Source organism: Delphinapterus leucas, chromosome 6 (assembly GCF_059928025.1).
Source record: "Delphinapterus leucas isolate spDelLeu-1000000601 "Yukka" chromosome 6, BTC_Dleu_Yukka2, whole genome shotgun sequence".
Taxonomy (NCBI): Eukaryota; Metazoa; Chordata; class Mammalia; order Artiodactyla; family Monodontidae; genus Delphinapterus; species Delphinapterus leucas.
The window spans coordinates 44,627,511-44,646,195 of record NC_143134.1 but is presented as its reverse complement, the minus strand read 5'-3'; the positions used below and the strand labels follow the sequence as shown (position 1 = coordinate 44,646,195).

Sequence of the window (18,685 nt, the reverse complement as noted above, 5' to 3'; positions counted from 1 at the left end):
CAGAAAAACTAGGTGTATAAATGGAACTTAATTTTATTTCATTTGCTACAGTTTATACTTTCCATGAAATGGGAGTAAAATATACTCCCATTTTATATATATGATTTTTTATTTAATACAGAGATTACCAAATTCTTAACATAAATTACCAAAAAAATGTACATTAGCATATTAAATCCATGCTGTTTCATAATACTCTTTATGCTAACACTGTGTAGATAAGGCAAAAATTAAAGAGGAAAGGGGTGATTTATTAAAATTTTAGCAGCTTAACATTTTAGCTAACTTTATCATGAACATAGATTACTGTTCTGAGGGAGAGCCAACGTGAAGTCAGCAACAGCTGCCCACAAGTATGGTCAAAATTAAAGAATAAAGGCAATGGAGACCTCAAAGAATCATTTTTAAAGTACACACTTTAAACCATGTACTTGTTTTTTAAGGATGCATTTTAAAATCTGCATACTACACAACAGATCACAAATAACTGGAAAGGGATAGTACAATCAACAGTTTTAAGGTTAATTCAACACACCATGAGAGAGTAGATTAAGACATTAAATAACTTACAACCAAACTTCTGGAAAGGGACATATTAAACACATAAAACAAAGGACACATCCTTTAATTATGAAAGGGACAAATTATTTGTCTTGTACCACTATTCACTTATTATCAAACTGTACTTTACTAATATTCACCAAGCAAAATAACTGTTTTTGTGCATAGTGGGTACTGAATGTTTTCTCTCTTCTTGCTCTGTGTTGAACTTGGGATAATGATTCTAAGAAATCCCTAGACACAGACCACTACTCTTGAACAGCTTGTTTAAACATGTTTAAATATTAGCTAATAATATAAAAATTACACCTCACTAGAGTTTACATATATGTGGAAGAGGGTGGACTGATTTTTTTTAACATCTAACTGGGTTTATAAACAGTCAATCTGGGAATTCCCCGGCAGTCCACTGGTTAGGACTTGGCGCTTCACTGCCAGGGCTTGGGGTTCAATCCCTAGTACAGGAATTAAGATCCCACAAGCCACGCAACACAGCCAAAAAAAAAAAAAGTCAATCTGAGTCCCTTACCCACTACTTTACAACCTTCCTTAAAAGTAAACAGAAGGGGGCTTCCCTGGTGGCGCAGTGGTTAAGAATCCGCCTGCCAATGCAGGGGACATGGGTTCACGCCCTGGTCCAGGAAGATCCCACATGCCGCAGAGCAACTAAGCCCACACGCCACAACTACTAAGCCTGCGCTCTAGAGTCCGCGAGCCACAACTACTAAGCCTGCATGCCACAACTACTGAAGCCCGCACGCCTAGAGCCCATGCTCCGCAACAAGAGAAGCCACCGCAATGAGAAGCCACACACCGCAACGAAGAGCAGCCCCCGCTGGCCACAACTAGAGAAATGCCGCAAGCAGGAACAAAAACCCAATGCGGTCAAAAATAATTAAAATAAATTTTAAAAAAAAAGTAAACATAAGGGGACTTCCACTGAAGGTCCAGTGGCTAAGATGTCACCTTCCAATGCAGGGAGTGAGGGTTCAATCCCGGGTCAGGGAACTAAGACCCCACATGCCTCACGGCCAAAAAACCAAAACATAAAACAGAAACAATAGTGTAACAAATTCAATAAAGACTTTAAAACTGGTCCAAGTCAAAAAGTTCTTTAAAAAAAAAAAAAAAAGTAGGGCTTCCCTGGTGGCGCAGTGGTTGAGAGTCCGCCTGCCGATGCAGAGGACACGGGTTTGTGTCCCAGTCTGGGAAGATCCCACACGCCGTGGAGCGGCGAGGCCCGTGAGCCATGGCTGCTGAGCCTGTGCGTCCAGAGCCTGTGCTCTGCAACAGGAGAGGCCTGTGTATCGCCAAAAAAAAAAAAAAAAAAAAAAGTAAGCATAAGGAGGTTGGGGGGGTGCGATTAACATATATACACTACTATATATAAAGTGGATTTAAAAAAAACAAGGACCAAGACTGATTGAAGATGGTGGAGTGGAAGGACATGTGCTCATTCCCTCTTGCGAGAGCACTGGAATCCCAACGAACTGCTGAACAATCATCAACAGGAAAACACTGCAACTCACCAAAAAAGATACCCCACATCCAAAGACAAAGGAGAAGCCACAATGAGACAGTAGAAGGGGTGCAATCACAATAAAATCAAATCCCATAATCACTAACTGGAGAACATTTATACCATAGAAGTCCACCCACTGGACTAAAGGTTCTGAGCCCCACGTCAGGCTTCCCAACCTGGGGGTCGGGCAATGGGAGGAGGAATTCCTAGAGAATCAGACTTTGAAGGCTAGCGGGATTTGATTGCAGGACTTTGACAGGACTGGGGGAAACAGAGACTCCACTCTTGGAGGGTACACACGAAGTAGTGTGCACATCAGGACCCAGGGGAAGGAGCAGTGACCCCATAGGAGACTGAAGCAGACCTACCTGCTAATGTTGGAGGGTCTCCTGCAGAGGCAGGGGGTGGCTGTGGCTCACTGTGAGGACAAGGACACTGGCAGCAGAAGTTCTCGGAAATACTCCTTGGCATGAGCCCTCCCAGAGCCTCCAGTGCTGTGTCACCTCAGGCCAAACAACCAACAGGGAGGGAACTCAGCCCCACACATCAGCAGACAAGCGGATTAAAATTTTACTGAGCTCTGTCCACCAGAGCAACACCCAGGTCTACCCAACACCAGTCCCCCCCATGAGGAAGCTTGCACAAGCCTCTTAGATAGCCTCATCCACCAGAGGCAAGAAGGACTACAATACTGCAACCTGTGGAACGAAAACCACATTCACAGAAAGACAGACAAAATGAAAAGGCAGAGGACTTTGTTACCAGATGAAGGAACAAGATAAAACCCCAGAAAAACAACTAAATGAAGTGGAGATAGGCAACCTTCCAGAAACCTTTCAGAACAATGATAGTGAAGATGATCCAGGACCTTGGAAAAAGAATGGAGGGAAAGATTGAGAAGATGCAAGAAATGTTTAACAAAGACCTAGAAGAATTAAAGAACAAACAAACAGAGATGAACAATAAAATAACTGAAATGAAAAATACACTAGAAGGAAACAACAGAATAACTGAGGCAGAAGAACAGATACATGACCTCGGAGATAGAATGCTGGAATTCACTGCCACGGAACAGAATAAAGGAAAAAGAATGAAAAAAATGAAGAAAGCCTAAAAGACCTCTGGGACAACATTAAACGCACTAACATTTGCATTATAGGGGTCCCAGAAGGAGAAGAGAGAGAGACAGGACCAAGAAAATATTTGAAGAGATTAGAGTAGAAAACTTCCTTAACATGGTAAAAAAAAAATAGCCACCCAAGTCCAGGAAGTGCAGAGAGTCCCAAGCAGGATAAACCCAAGGAGAAACATGCCAAGACACGCAGTAATTAAATTGACAAAAATTAAAGACAAAGAAAAATTATTAAAAGCAACAAGGGAAAAATGACAAATAACATACAAGGGAACTCCCATTAAGGTTAACAGCTGATTTCTCAGCAGAAACTCTACAAGGCAAAAGGGAGTGTCACGATAAATTTAAAGTGATGAAAGGGAAGAACCTACAACCAAGATTACTCTACCCGGCAAGCATCTCATTCAGATTCGACGGAGAAATCAAAAGCTTTACAGACAAGCAAAAGCTAAGAGAATTCAGCACCACCAAACCAACTCTACAACAAATGCTAAAAGAACTTCTCTAAGTGGAAAACACAAGAGAAGAAAAAGACCTACAAAAAACAAACCCAAAACAATTAAGAAAATGGTAATAGGAACATACATATTGATAATTACCATAAATGTGAATGGATTAAATGCTCCAACCAAAAGACACAGGCTTGCTGAATGGATACAAAAAGAAGGCCCATATAAATGCTCTCTACAAGAGACCCACTTCAGGCCTAGGGACACATACAGACTGAAAGTTAGGGGATGGAAAACGATATTCCATGCAAATGGAAAAAGAAAGCTAGAGTAGCAATACTAATTATCAGATAAAATAGACTTTAAAATAAAGAATGTTACAAGTGACAAGGAAAGACACTACATAATGATCAAAGGATCAATCCAAGAAGAAGATATAACAATTATAAATATATATGAACCCAACATAGGAGCACCTCAATACATAAGGCAAATGCCAACAGCTATAAAAGATGAAATTGACAGTAACACAATAATATTGCGGGACTTTAACACCCCACTTACACCAATGGGCAGATCATCCAGACAGAAATTAATAAGGAAACACAAGCTTTAAATGACACAATAGACCAGATAGATTTAATTGATATTTATAGGACATTCCATCTGAAAACAGCAGATTAACTTTCTTCTCAAGTGACTACAGCACATTTTCCAGGACAGATCACACGTTGGGTCACAAATCAAGCCCCGGTAAATTTAAGAAAATTGAAATCATAACAAGCATCTTTTCTGACCACAACGCTATGAGATTAGAAATAAATTACAGAGAAAAAAACGTAAAAAACACAAACACATGGAGGCTAAACAATATGTTACTAAATAACCAAGAGATCACTGAAGAAATCAAAGAGGAAATCAAAAATTACCCAGAGACAAATGACAATGAAAACACGACAATCCAAAACCTATGGGATGCAGCAAAAGCAGTTCTAAGAGGGAAATTCATAGCAATACAATCCTACCTCAAGAAACAAGAAAAATCTCAAACAAACAATATAACCTTACAACTGAAGGAACTAGAGAAAGAAGAACAAACAAAACCCAAAGTTAGTAGAAGGAAAGAAACCATAAAGATCAGAGCAGAAATAAATGAAATAGAAACAAACAAAACAACAGCAAAGATCAATAAAACTAAAAGCTGGTTCTTTGAGAAGATAAACAAAATTGATAAACCTTTAGCCAGACTCATCAAGAGGGAGAGGACTCAAATCAATAAAATTAGAAAAGAAAAAGGAGAAGTTACAACAGACACTGCAGAAATACAAAGCATCCTAAGAGACTACTACAAGCAACTCTATGCCAATAAAATGGACAACCTGGAAGAAATGGACAAATTCTTAGAAAGGTATAACCTTCCAAGACTGAACCAGGAAGAAATAGAAAATATGAACAGACCAATCACAAGCAATGAAATTGAAACTGTGAATAAAAATCTTCCAACAAAGAAAAGTCCAGGACCAGATGGCTTCACAGGTGAATTCTATCAAACATTTAGAGACGAGCTAACACCCATCCTCTCAAACTCTTCCAAAAAATGGCAGAGGAAGGAACACTCCCAAACTCATTCTGTGAGGCCACCATCACACTGATACCAAAACCAGACAAAGATACTACAAAAAAAGAAAATTACAGACCAATATCACTGAAGAATATAGATGCAAAAATCCTCAACAAAATACTAGCAGACAGAATCCAACAACACATTAAAAAGATCATACACCATGATCAAGTGGGATTTTATCCCAGGGATGCAAGGATTCTTCAATATATGCCAATCAATCAATGTGATACACCATATTAACAAATTGAAGAAGAAAAACCATATGATCATCTCAATGGATGCAGAAAAAGCTTTTGACAAAATTCAACACCCATATTTATGATAAAAACTCTCAAGCAAGTGGGCATAGAGAGTACCCACCTCAACATAATAAAGGCCATATAAGACAAACCCACAGCAAACATCATTCTCAATCGTAAAAAACTGAAAGCATTTCCTCTAAGATCAGGAACAAGACAAGGATGTCCACTCTCCACTATTATTCAAAATAGTTTTGGAAGTCCTAGCCACGGCAACCAGAGAAGAAAAAGAAATAAAAGAATACAAATTAGAAAAGAAAAACTGTCACTGTTTGCAGATGACATACTATACATAGATAATCCTAAAGATACCACCAGAAAACTACTAGAGATAATCGATGAACTTGGTAAAGCTGCAGGATACAAACTTAATACACAGAAATGTCTTGCGTTCCTATACGCTAATGACAAAAAAATCTGAAACAGAAATTAAGGAGACAATCCCATTTACCACTGCAACAAAAAGAATAAAATACCTAGGAATAAACCTTCCTAAGGAGACAAAAGACCTGTATGCAGAAAACTATAAGACACTAATGAAAGAAATTAAAGATGATACAAACAGAGAGATATACCATGTTCTTGGATTGGAAGAATCAACATTGTGAAAATGACTATACTACCCAAAGCAATCTACAGATTCAATACAATCTCTATCAAGCTACCAATGGCATTTTTCCACAGAACTAGAACAAACAATTTCACAATGTGTATGGAAACACAAAAGACCCCGAATAGCCAAAGCAATCTTGAGAAAGAAAAACGGAGATGGAGAATTCAGGCTCCCTGACTTCAGACTGTACTACAAAGCTACAGTAATCAAGACACTACGGTACTGGCAGAAAAACGGAAATATAGATCAATGGAACAGGACAGAAAGCCCAGAGATAAAGCCACGCACATGTGGTCACCTTATCTTTGACAAAGGAGGCAAGAATATACAATGGAGAAAAGACAGCCTCTTCAATAAGTGGTGCTGGGAAAACTGGACAGCTACATATAAAAGAATGAAATTAGAATGCTCCCTAACACCATACACAAAAATAAACTCAAAATGGATTAAAGACCTAAATGTAAGGCCAGACACTATAAAACTCTTAGAGGAAAACGCAGGCAGAACACTCTATCACATAAATCACAGAAGATCCTTTTTGACGCACCTCCTAGAGAAATGGAAATAAAAACAAAAATAAACAAATGGGACCTAATGAAACTTAAGAGCTTTTGCATAGCAAAGGAAACCATAAACAAGAAGAAAAGACAACCCTCAGAATGGGAGAAAATATTTGCAAACGAAGCAGCTGACAGAGAATTACTCTCCAAAATATACAAGCAGCTCATGCAGCTCAATATCCAAAACACAAACAACCCAATGAAAAAATGGGTGTAAGACCTAAATAGACATTTCTCCAAAGAAGATATACAGATTGCCAACAAACACATGAAAGGATGCTCAACATCACTAATTATTAGAGAAATGCAAATCAAAACCACAATGAGGTATCAATTCACACCAGTCAGAACGGCCATCATCAAAAAATCTATGAACAGTAAATGCTGGAGAGGGTGTGGAGAAAAGGGAACCCTCTTGCACTGTGGGTGGGAATGTAAGTTGATACAGCCACTATGGAGAACACTATGGAGGTTTCTTAAAAACCTAAAAATAGAACTACCATATGACCCAGCAATCCCACTACTGGGCGTACACGTTGAGAAACGTAATTCAAAAAGAGTCATGTACCACAATGTTCACTGTAGCACTATTTACAATAGCCAGGACATGGAAGCAACCTAAGTGTCCATCAGCAGATGAATGGATAAAGAAGATGTGGCACATATATACAACGGTATACTACTCAGCCATAAAAAGAAATGAAATTGCGTTATTTGTAGTGAGGTGGATGGATCTAGAGTCTGTCATACAGAGTGAAGTAAGTCAGAAAGAGCTACAACTACTGAGCCCGGGTGCCACAGCTACTGAAGCCCGCACTCCTAGAGCCCGTGCTCCGCAACGAGAGAAGCCACCGCAATGAGAAGCCCACGCACCGCAACGAAGAGTAGCCCCTCCTCGCCGCAACAAGAGAAAGCCCGCGTTCAGCAACAAAGACCCAACGCAGCCAAAAATAAATAAAATTAAACCTTTTTAAAATAAATTTATTTTATTCTATTTTATTTATTTGGCTGCTGTGGGTCTTCGTTGCTGAATGCGGGCTTTCTCTTGTTGCGGCGAGGAGGGGCTACTCTTCGTTGCGGTGCGTGGGCTTCTCATTGCGGTGGCTTCTCTCGTTGCGGAGCACGGGCTCTAGGAGTGCGGGCTTCAGTAGCTGTGGCACCCGGGCTCAGTAGTTGTAGCTCGCAGGCTCTAGAGCGCAGGCTCAGTAGTTGGGGCGCATGAGCTTAGCTGCTCCGCGGCATGTGGGATCTTCCCGGACCAGGGCTTGAACCCGTGTCCGCTGCATTGGCAAGTGGATTTTTAACCACTGCACCACCAGGGAAGTCCCAAAATTAAACCTTAAAAAAAAAGAAAAAAAAAAAAAAAAGCAGTTGTTGGTTACCAAGGATTTCCTTTAAAAAACAAAAAGAAGGGCTTCCCTGGTGGCACAGTGGTTGAGAGTCCGCCTGCCGATGCAGGGGACACGGGTTCGTGCCCCGGTCCGGGAAGATCCCACATGCCGCGGAGCGGCTGGGCCCGTGAGCCATGGCTGCTGAGCCTGCGCGTCCAGAGCGTGTGCTCCACAACGGGAGAGGCCAGAGCGGTGAGAGGCCCGCGTACCGCAAAAAAAAAAAAAAAAAGTACAACTAGAGAGAAGCCCGCACGCCACAACGAAAGGTCCTACATGCCTGAACGAAGATCCCGTGTGCTGCAACTAAGACCCAATGCAGCCAAATAAATGAATACATAAATAAACATTAGAAACAAACAAACAAAAAAGCATCATATGGTAAAACACTTTACTATGGGTAAAGTCCAACATAGGAGAATTAATAACTTTTTGGTCAGAGCTTCAAGTTTTAAATTATTCATAAAGGGCCTTTCTCAGCTCATTTGAAAACAACCAGTAGGTTTCCTCAAAATTACATAATCCAAACACTTCATTCACTGGCATCAGTAAATGAATCAAAAGATTTCAGATCAACCATTCTTTCAGAGTACACTGCCATGGCTTAATGTACTGAGTATATGAACAGCCTGCCTCCTTCTCCCGATCACAAGCATCTCCGTCCGCCTTATTCTGTCTTACCTCTACCACGAGCTCTCTTGCCACGGTCTGAAGGCTTGTCCCCTTGATTGCAATCAATTCCATTCTCTTCACCTCTAACTAAGGAAAAAAAGAGCACCCCTTATACATAATCAAACTAACAGCTATTACAGCTATTAAAGACAAGGACAAAAAGACTCCCTCCACCCCTCAACAAAAAAAGGCTTTTTAAAAAAAGGTTAAAATTCAACCAAAGGGTTTGGAAAACAAGAAAAACCAAACCAGCGTGGCTCAAAAAACTGAATGACAGCACAACTTGCTTAATTCATAGGTGAAAATTCAAAAAGAAATTAAAATGACGTACCACCTTTATTTTCTGTTTTGACGTGCCCTCCTGTAAAGTAAGTTTACTTCCAAAAAAAAAATACCTTTGTTATGTAACCATACCTGCTCATTGGTTAAGTTCAAAGCCTGGAAAGGCATAGATTAGCAAACTGCAATACCAAGGAAACACTGAATTCTTGGGGAAATCATTGTTAGAGAGAGGTTTTCCAGGTTACTGTCCAGAAGATGCCAACACAGTCTTTTCTTCTCCTTATTTCTATATTGGCATTAATGACTCTGTATAATACAGAAATTTTATGAACAATATTGACACAGCTTGCTCCCCTCATCTCTTTTATGGCTTAAGTATGTGAGTTGTCAGTGAGGCCTTCCTTGGTCACTATCTTTAAATTTGTCAAACCCGTGCCTATAATTCCCATCTCTCTGCCTTTGTTTTTCCCCAGAGCATAATTTTCTACATAATGCCATTAAAATATTACAATATCAATATGAAATGTTACTTCTCTTTTTTATTGTTACATCTCACTCTACCTCCCTTAAAAGATGTTTTAGAAGGGCAAAGATTTCTGTTTACTTCATTGCTGTATGACTTGAAGACTATCCACTACACTGCAGATACTCAATAAACATCTGTGGTATAAATAAACTAGCAAAAGTCTATAAAGGAACATGTTAAATATTTATCATAATTTAGCCACTTTGGTACGTCTGCATAGGAGGTAGTGTTGTTTTGGGTGAATGATGCCAAAACCTGAGTCAAATGGAGAGAACTGAGAAAAACCTTTCCTATTCAACAACTTTCATCTTAATCTAAACCTTGCATGTATCATGAGTATCCGTAAGTGGGGAAGAATAAACAGCTTTAGCTACCAGCCAACAAAAAAACCTTCTTTAAAATTAGACGATGCACTTGATTCATAACAGAAGGCGGTCTTAAGACACAACACAAATACCTACAGCCCAGGTCAGTGCTAATATGAAATTGTATCAGTTAGGGTTCTAATAAACTACTCAGTTGTAGCTCATTACTAACTGTTAACTATACTAACAAATATTGCACTGAGGAAGTGGATTTATAGGCATTCATTGGATCATTCTGTCAGCTTTTCAACATGCATGAAAATTTTCATAAAACCAAAGGTGAGGAGAAAGGTCTGTACTTACACTCTCTCCCACGATTGCCACCTCTTACTTTCCGGTTGTTGCTTCCGCGTCCACGGCTCACTTCTCTCTCACTTCTCTTCTCTCTATTCTCTTTGTTTTCTGAACTTTCTTTTCCAAAATTCTTCTTCTTCCCTCCTACAGTCTCCCATGAAGTCTATCGAAAATAAGAGCATTTATTCAGAGTTATCACTCAAAGTGTGGACAATCATCAAGAGTATGTGCATTTATCTTTCAGACCTAATTACGCATGCCTTACAGCTTGCATGCCTACTATTTTAATTCTTCTCCATAAACGTACTGTACTCTCTGATGATAACGACAGCAAATCTCGTCAGGTTCCTGTTGCTACAGAGAGCACAAAAGATTACAGCAACTAGTTGAATTGACAACATACTATATGTTGTCCCACCACAGAGCCTTTTCCTATGCTGATAAGCATAAAGTAAATGTTATTTCCCCAAGCTCCCACTCTATGCCATCCTCACCTACCTCAGTAGTAGCCATGGCTACTGCAGACAACAACAAGGTAAGAAGGCAAACAGGATGAAAGAAAAGATGGACCATGGAATAATCCTAAACAAACCAGGGTTTCAAAGGACTTCCCCTCTGCCTCTCTATTTTCCCTATAGCCTTCTCATCTCCAAACAGACAAATGCCTTTTGTGTCTGTATTCAGGCCCTAATTTGCTAGTTTCTCACCTTTTAAGAAAACAACATGCCAGATCTAGCCCCAACTGTGTGACTTCTAGGTTCAAGAGGTAACCAAAGGGCTTCCCTGGTGGCACAGTGGTTAAGAATCTGCCTGCCAATGCAGGAGACACGTGTTCGAGCCCTTGTCCTGGAAGATCCCACATGCCACGAAGCAACTAAGCCCGTGTGCCACAACTACTGAGACTGTACTCTAGAGTCAGTAAGCCACAACTACTGAGCCTGCGTGCCACAACTACTGAAGTCCATGCTCCTAGAGCCCATGCTCTGCGATGAGAAGCCACCGCAATGAGAAGCCCGTGCACCACAACGAAGAGTAGACCCTGCTCGCTGCTACTAGAGAAGAGTCCATGCACAGCAACAAAGACCCAATGCAGCCAAAAATAAATAAGTAAATAAATTTTATTATTTTTTAAAAAAAAAAGAGGTAACCAAAGAGATCTTTATGTAACTTTCAGCCTAGAACCACCTCCTTTAGGTTCAGTCCCAAATGAGGAGAGGAAGTTGAAAGTCTTTATTGAGATAGAACTGGCTGATCATTTAAAACTTAAAAGATTCACCCAGCCACCAAAGAAAAGGAGTGATGAATCTGTGGGAGCTAAAGGAAAGGCAACAGGAAAACAGTATTCAAGCCTATCTCTACCGTATAAAGGAAAATATGTCCTCCAATTAATGATTTGGAAATATTTCATTTATTCACAGTGATTTTTTTTTTAATGAGAAAGCAGTTAAGCCCTTCAGTTCATTTTAAAAATAAGCGAGAACTATTCTACACTGCATCCATTAGCAATGAGGTGAACACCCCCCATAGTTTATAAAACCCAGCAAATACATGCCCAAGTGTCAGCAAACAAAAACTCTTCAAAATTTTATTTCCTCACTTAACATGACATATTTTCCCAACAAACTCACATATTTGGTAGTTCATCATGTTGGACCAGTGTAATCTTGCATAGAATTTTACACACAAATACTGCTATACTCAAATAACGAAATATTTTCCCAATTATCATTAATTTTTATAATTACAAATTTTATTCTGCTTGTTTCCTATTAAATAAAAATATACTCATTTCAGTTTTGAGCTTGTCACAGTAGCTCATTTTAATACAGCCTGTGCCTAAAAAAGCCTACCCCTAAAAACAAGAACTTGATTAAACCTAAACAATGATAAGGAAGGCACTTTTTGATGTGTTCATCTTTATACCCCACTTAGGTGAAACATTATTTGTTTTAATCTGCTCTGAACTGGTTTCCTCAATGAAAAAATACAAATGAAATACTGTGTAATTTCCATGTAGAAATCAAAAGATTAGGGCTGACACCTGCCTCTGGTGTGGCTTTAGCTGCATCCTTCCTAAAATAAAAGGGAGGAGCTTTAGTGTGCATGTGCATTCCTCAAACTTGATTAAGCTTAAAAAATTTTTTTTAATTTTATATATCTGTCAGATTGTCATGAAAATGTGTCTGTAGAATATTCACACATAAGCAAATAGAGATACCAGCAAATCCTGGTTTTCTGTTAGTCTAGAGATATAAGGAGTGGTAAAAGGTGACAATTGAGATGAAGAAACATGAGCTGTGGAGCCAAGAGAAGTTTTTCAGGTGGTGAAAATGTCCACAGGCCCAGATAATTTTGGCAACTGTGTAAGGCTGGAGTAGATGACCAAGTTCTTTTCAAGTCTTCAGATTCTACAACTTCATGAAGAAAACATACACAACAAAAACAGTCATTTCAGGTTAGTGTTCTTTCTGGACTTAAAACATATATGGAATGGCACCCACAATCCCCCTCTACCACCACCCCCGAATAAGGTGAAGTTGAAAATGCAATATGGAACTGGAGAGAAATCTCAGCATTGCAAATCAATTAATAATACTTACCGTGTCTGAATTCCCTTCCAGCAATATATTGATAGCTTTGTTGACATCTCCATTACAGTCATGCAGAGCCACTATGCATTCATCCTGATTTTTTCCTGTCACTTCCATAAGCTGTTGGAATTATAAGACAATGATTAGGGAAACAGAAGAATGGCATTTGATATTAATCCTAAGATTCTACTATATAAAGACAGAGATTATTCCACATGAAGATGGCCTTTTCAAGACTCTGAGATTACAATCCAAGATCAGGTTTACCTGTTTTGGGGGGCTACTCCATGTCTTTCGACCAATACTGGTAAAGTCAAGCTATAAATCAACCCTCCTCCAAGCTGACAAAGTATCAATTCTTAATCGGCAGCACATACATACATACCAACATTCTCAGAATACTCAGGATGAGCTATGTGACTGCTCAAACTAGTTTAATGGCCTGGGACTCCCATATTTCTGAGCTACTCAAATATTAAGTGGAACTATATGTTTCCCAAAGACCAAGCATGAGTATGTGGCCACAATTAGCCGAACATCCAGTCCAACTGTTTGCAATGTCCAACAGTCCAGTTGACTCCATCAATGTTCCGTACATGGGCTATCACTGCTTGGATTAGAACACTGCACATATAAAATAATTTTTAACACCCTAAAGTCTCACAATTAGAATTTGGCAAAGCAATCTACAGATTCAATGAAATCCCTATCAAATTACCAACGGCATTTTTTACAGAACTAGAACAAAAAATCTTAAAATTTGTATGGAGACACAAAAGACCCTGAACAGCCGAAGCAACCTTGAGAAAGAAAAACAGAGATAGAGGAATCAGGCTCCCTGACTTCAGACTATAGTACAAAGCTACAGTAATCAAGACAGTATGGTAATGGCAGAAAAACAGAAATATAGATCAATGGAACAGGATAGAAAGCCCAGAGATAAACCCACGCACATATGGTCATCTTATCTTTGACAAAGGAGGCAAGCACATACAATGGAGAAAAGGTAGCCTCTTCAGTAAGTGCTGCTGGGAAAATTGGACAGCTACATGTAAAAGAATGAAATTAGAACACTTCCTAACATCATACACAAAAATAAACTCAAAATGGATTAAAGTCCTAAATGTAAGACTGGACACTATAAAACCCTTAGAGGAAAACATAGGCAGAACACTCTTTGACATAAATCACAGCAAGATCTTTTTTGACCCACCTCCTAGAGTAATGGAAATAAAAACAAAAATAAACAATGGGACCTAATGAAACTTAAAAGATTTTGCACAGCAAAGGAAACCATAAACAAGACGAAAAGACAACCCTCAGAATGGGAGAAAATATTTGCAAATGAATCAACGGACAAAGGATTAATCTCCAAAATATATAAACAGCTCATGCAGCTCAATATTAAAAAAACAAACAACCCAATCCAAAAATGGGCAGAAGACCTAAATAGACATTTCTCCAAAGAAGACATACAGATGGCCAACAAATACGTGAAAAGCTGCTCAACATCACTAATTATTGGAGAAATGCAAGTCAAAACTACAATGAGGTATGACCTCAAACCAGTTAGAATGGGCATCATCAGAAAATCTACAAACAACAAATGCTGGAGAGGGTGTGGAGAAAAGGGAACCCTCTTGCACTGTTGGTGGGAATGTAAATTGATACAGCCACTATGGAGAACAGTATGGAGGTTCCTTAAAGAACTAAAAATAGAATTACCATATGACCCAGCAATCCCACTACTGGCCACATACCCAGAGAAAACCATAATTCAAAGAGACATATGCACCCCAATGTTCACTGCAGCACTATTTACAAGAGCCAGCTCATGGAAGCAACCTAAATGCTCATCGACAGACAAATGGATAAAAAAGATGTGGTACATATATACAATGGAATATTACTCAGCCATAAAGAGGAACGAAATTGGGTCATTTGCAGAGACATGGATGGACCTAGAGACTGTCATACAGAGTGAAGTAAGTCAGAAAGAGAAAAACAAATATCGTATATTAACGCATATATGTGGAACCTAGAAAAATGGTACAGATGAACTGGTTTGCAAGGCAGAAATAGTGACACAGATGTAGAGAACAAACGTATGGACACCAAAGGGGGAAAGCGGGGCTAATAGTGGTGGGATGAACTGGGAGATTGGGATTGACATATATACACTAATATGTATAAAACAGGTAACTAATAAGAACCTGCTGTATAAATAAATAAATAAGAAAAAAATTAGAATTTGGCAGCTATCACAAAACTCACTCCTGGACATACTATTTTCTCAAGTAGCCTCAACAGGGTGCTATGTTTGAAATCAAAGAAATCTCCTTGGTGCATTCCCTGTAACAAGGGATAATTAAGCTACTTAATATTTTCAACACAAGGAACAATCACAGATTAGGCAAAATATAGGTTTCTCAGTTATCAGTGAACAAATGTATGATTTAAATATCTGCTGTGTTTTAAGTATCTTTAACTATTTTAGTGTGTATCACCTGCAGTTCAAAACAGTTTGACCCCCAACATCTGAAGCAATTGCTCTGTGATCACAAAACAATTAGCCTTTCGGGAAGCCAGGTCTCCTGGTCTCATAAATACAGCTCTTTACACCACATCGTTCCATCTGATTTCCTCCCTGTGTTACCCAGCAAGGTTCTATACATTCTACAGCTTTCCCATGCTTCAGTCTTTGGATTTCTACTAATAAGGTCAGATTTTTACCAACGATCTATAGTAGGTCATTACCCATCACATGCAGTTGTTAAGATGCACAGCAGGGACTTCACTGGTGGCGCAGTGGTTAAAAATCCACCTGCCAATGCAGGGGACACAGGTTCGAGCCCTGGTCCTGGAAGATCCCACATGCCATGGAACAACTAAGCCCACAAGCCACAACTACTGAGCCTGCATGCCACAACTACTGAAGCTCGCGCACCTAGAGCCCGTGCTCCGCAAGAAGAGAAGCCACCGCAATGAGAAGACCAGGCACCACAACAAAGGATAGCCCCCAGTCGCTGCAACTAGAGAAAGCCCATGCACAACAACCAAGACCCAATGCAGCCAAATAAATTAATAAATAATATTTATTAAAAAAAAAAAAAGATTTATAGTAACCTTCAAAACTCCCCCAGTGATTGGATTAGTAAGAGAGAGAACCATCGTTAAAACTTAAAGCTCTGGGGCTTCCCTGGTGGTGAAATGGTTGAGAGTCCACCTGCCGATGCAGGGGACGTGGGTTCGTGCCCCGGTCCGGGAAGATCCCACATGCCACGGAGCGGCTGTGCCCGTGAGCCATGGCCGCTGAGCCTGCGCGTCCGGAGCCTGTGCTCCGCAACGGGAGAGGCCACAACAGTGAGAGGCCCGCGTACCACAAAAAAAAAACAACTTAAAGCTCTGAACTCCTCTACCAGTGCTCTTTTTTGTGTATCTGCTATGCTACTCAGATAAAAGGCGATATAATATGTAGAAGTATGTCTCAAACAATTCATAAATCTCATTCCAGCGAATAAGTTCTATGATTTTTAATAAATAATTTTTGTGGCTTTCCAAAAATATCACCATTAAGTCTAATGACAGCACTATAAGTAAGAAGAAAGAGCTTACATACTAAAGGGCTAAAATAAAGAGTTCACCAAGGGACTTTCACTCCAAGGAATTACTGGTAGACCTCTACCAAGGTAAAGGTTATTGCCTGGTTTCTAGAATCTTGAAGGGAAAAGAAGTCTTATCAGGAAAGAAGAATGTGAAATTAAAATAATATTATATCAGTGAAGGTCTAAGTGAAGACATCACCCTAAAATTTAATTTTATAACTTTTCCAATCTATGTTTGGGACCACCACAATATGTGAAAAGGCAAATCAGCTCTTCTGTAACACTGAACAAAATTTTCTGAGAACCTGCCGTATACTAAATATACTTTCTATGCACAGGTATATACAATGCCATTGTACTTTCACAAATGCTCATTGTTCACATGTAACACCAGTAACTCAGAAAGGTTCTACTGCCAAAACTCCTTCACTCTAGCCACCAATACAGGTATTTTGATTTTGAATCACAAGTTCAAAATCCAATTATTTACAACTAAGCAAGAAGCATAGTTTAAAATAAGAATCTCTAGTGAAATTATCTTTTTAAGCACAGTAAGACTAGATTACAAAAATGACAGTATCCTATGCCAGAAACATACCTGTTTAACTTTAGCTTCAAACTCTGAATCATTTTTATCAAAGATCACTTGAGCAAGACGCATCTGTTCAGCTGTTGCCTGGAAAAGCACATACAACTATTCAAGACTGGAGCACCAAAAATACAAGTTAGATGCCAAAATCTGGTATAAACAGATAAAAACTCAATCACTGTGGTAACAGAAATACTGATTAACTAAAAAAAAGGACTCTGAATTTAGACCTCTTAAATGTATACAGTGTATTCCCAAAAGGTAAATAAGCATCAAATTAAATAGCATAAAGGTCCCAGTCCTTTGACCAAAGGACCTGAAGTCCTGTTCATCTTCATTAGCCTTGTGACTCATTTGAATTTTCTTTTTTGAATTTTCTTTCCCCTGGGCAGATGAAGTTACAGCGTAACAGAAAGTGGAAGAACAGGAAGCAGTGGAAACAACCGCCAGGATACAGGCTTAGACACAACCTTGCTGTTGAAAAGCAAAAAAGCTCTGCTATCAACTCAAAAAAGGTCAGTTCGGAAGGGAAAAGGCTGTATTTATCTAAATAAAAATTATTTTTAAAGTTACATTTTTATTTTTAACCACAATTTTAAAATGGTTTTAATTTAACAGAATTTTAAAGGAAGCAACTTTCAAACGCTTAGTCAACTATGTAGAAAACTCTTTTCCAGTTGCTTTTTTCACTCAAAATCCTTCTTAAAAAAAAATTCAAATTACCGAATTTTTGAGGTTTCATTTTGTAGTATTTCTGGCAATTAGAAAGGTATTATTTATTTATTTGTGGCTGCGTTGGGTCTTTGCTGCTGTGCGCGGGCTTTTCTCTAGTTGTGGTGAGCGGGGACTACTCTTGTTGCGGTGTGCGGGCTTCTCATTGCGGTGGCTTCTCTTGTTGCAGAGCACAGGCTCTACGCGTGCGGGCTTCAGTAGTTGTGGCTCGCGGGCTCTAGAGCACAGGCTCAGTAGTTGTGGCGCACAGGCTTAGTTGCTCCGTGGCATGTGGGATCTTCCCGGACCAGGGCTCGAACCCGTGTCCCCTGCATTGGCATGCAGATTCTTAACCACTGCACCACCAGGGAAGCCCAGAAAGATATTTTTTAAATGAGGAAACTTTTGGGAATTCCCTGGCAGTTCGGTGGTTACGACTCCGTGTTTTCACTGCCGAGGGTGTGGGTTCAGTCCCTGGTCAGGGAACTAAGATCCCACAAGCCATGTGGCACAGCCAAGAAAATAATAAAAAATAAGAAATTTGAAAAAGGTAACTCTTGTGAAATCAGTTAATAGTAACATACCAAACATTGCTAGCTAAAATCTTTACTAACTCCCAACATAAATATTTTTAAAGTTAAATCATTTAAATTACTGAATGAGCTTGGGGGGGAGGGGAGACCCACCAAGTGCTAATAATAAACAACTTTTTAAAAATATATTTATTTATTTATTTACGTACGTATGTATGTATGTACGGCTGCACTGGGTCTTCGTTGCTGTGTGCGGGCTTTCTCTAGTTGCACAGAGCAGGGGCTATTCTTTGCAGTGTGCGTGCTTCTCATTGCGGTGGCTTCTCTTGTTGTGGAGCACGAGCTCTAGGCGTGTGGGCTTCAGTAGTT

The 18,685-nt window shown here is 39.5% G+C and overlaps 1 protein-coding gene across 11 annotated transcripts in view; it reads right to left on the bottom strand.

Moving 5' to 3' along the window:
• UBAP2 (ubiquitin associated protein 2) overlaps positions 1–18,685 on the bottom strand; it is a 116,868-nt gene that overhangs the window by 52,814 nt on the left and 45,369 nt on the right. For 5 of the 11 annotated variants that reach the window (XM_089912505.1, XM_022551656.3, XM_030763825.2 and 2 more), the window contains 4 exons: positions 17,082–17,159; positions 12,888–12,998; positions 10,297–10,450; positions 8,830–8,907 (listed from right to left, as the gene is read on the bottom strand). In XM_089912505.1, the coding sequence (XP_089768631.1) occupies positions 8,830–8,907; positions 10,297–10,450; positions 12,888–12,998; positions 17,082–17,159 (421 nt within the window). Of the gene's footprint in view, positions 1–2,451; positions 2,587–8,829; positions 8,908–10,296; positions 10,451–12,887; positions 12,999–17,081; positions 17,160–18,685 lie in introns of those variants that run through there. The other 6 variants (XM_089912500.1, XM_089912502.1, XM_089912503.1 and 3 more) reach the window with 3 other exon arrangements.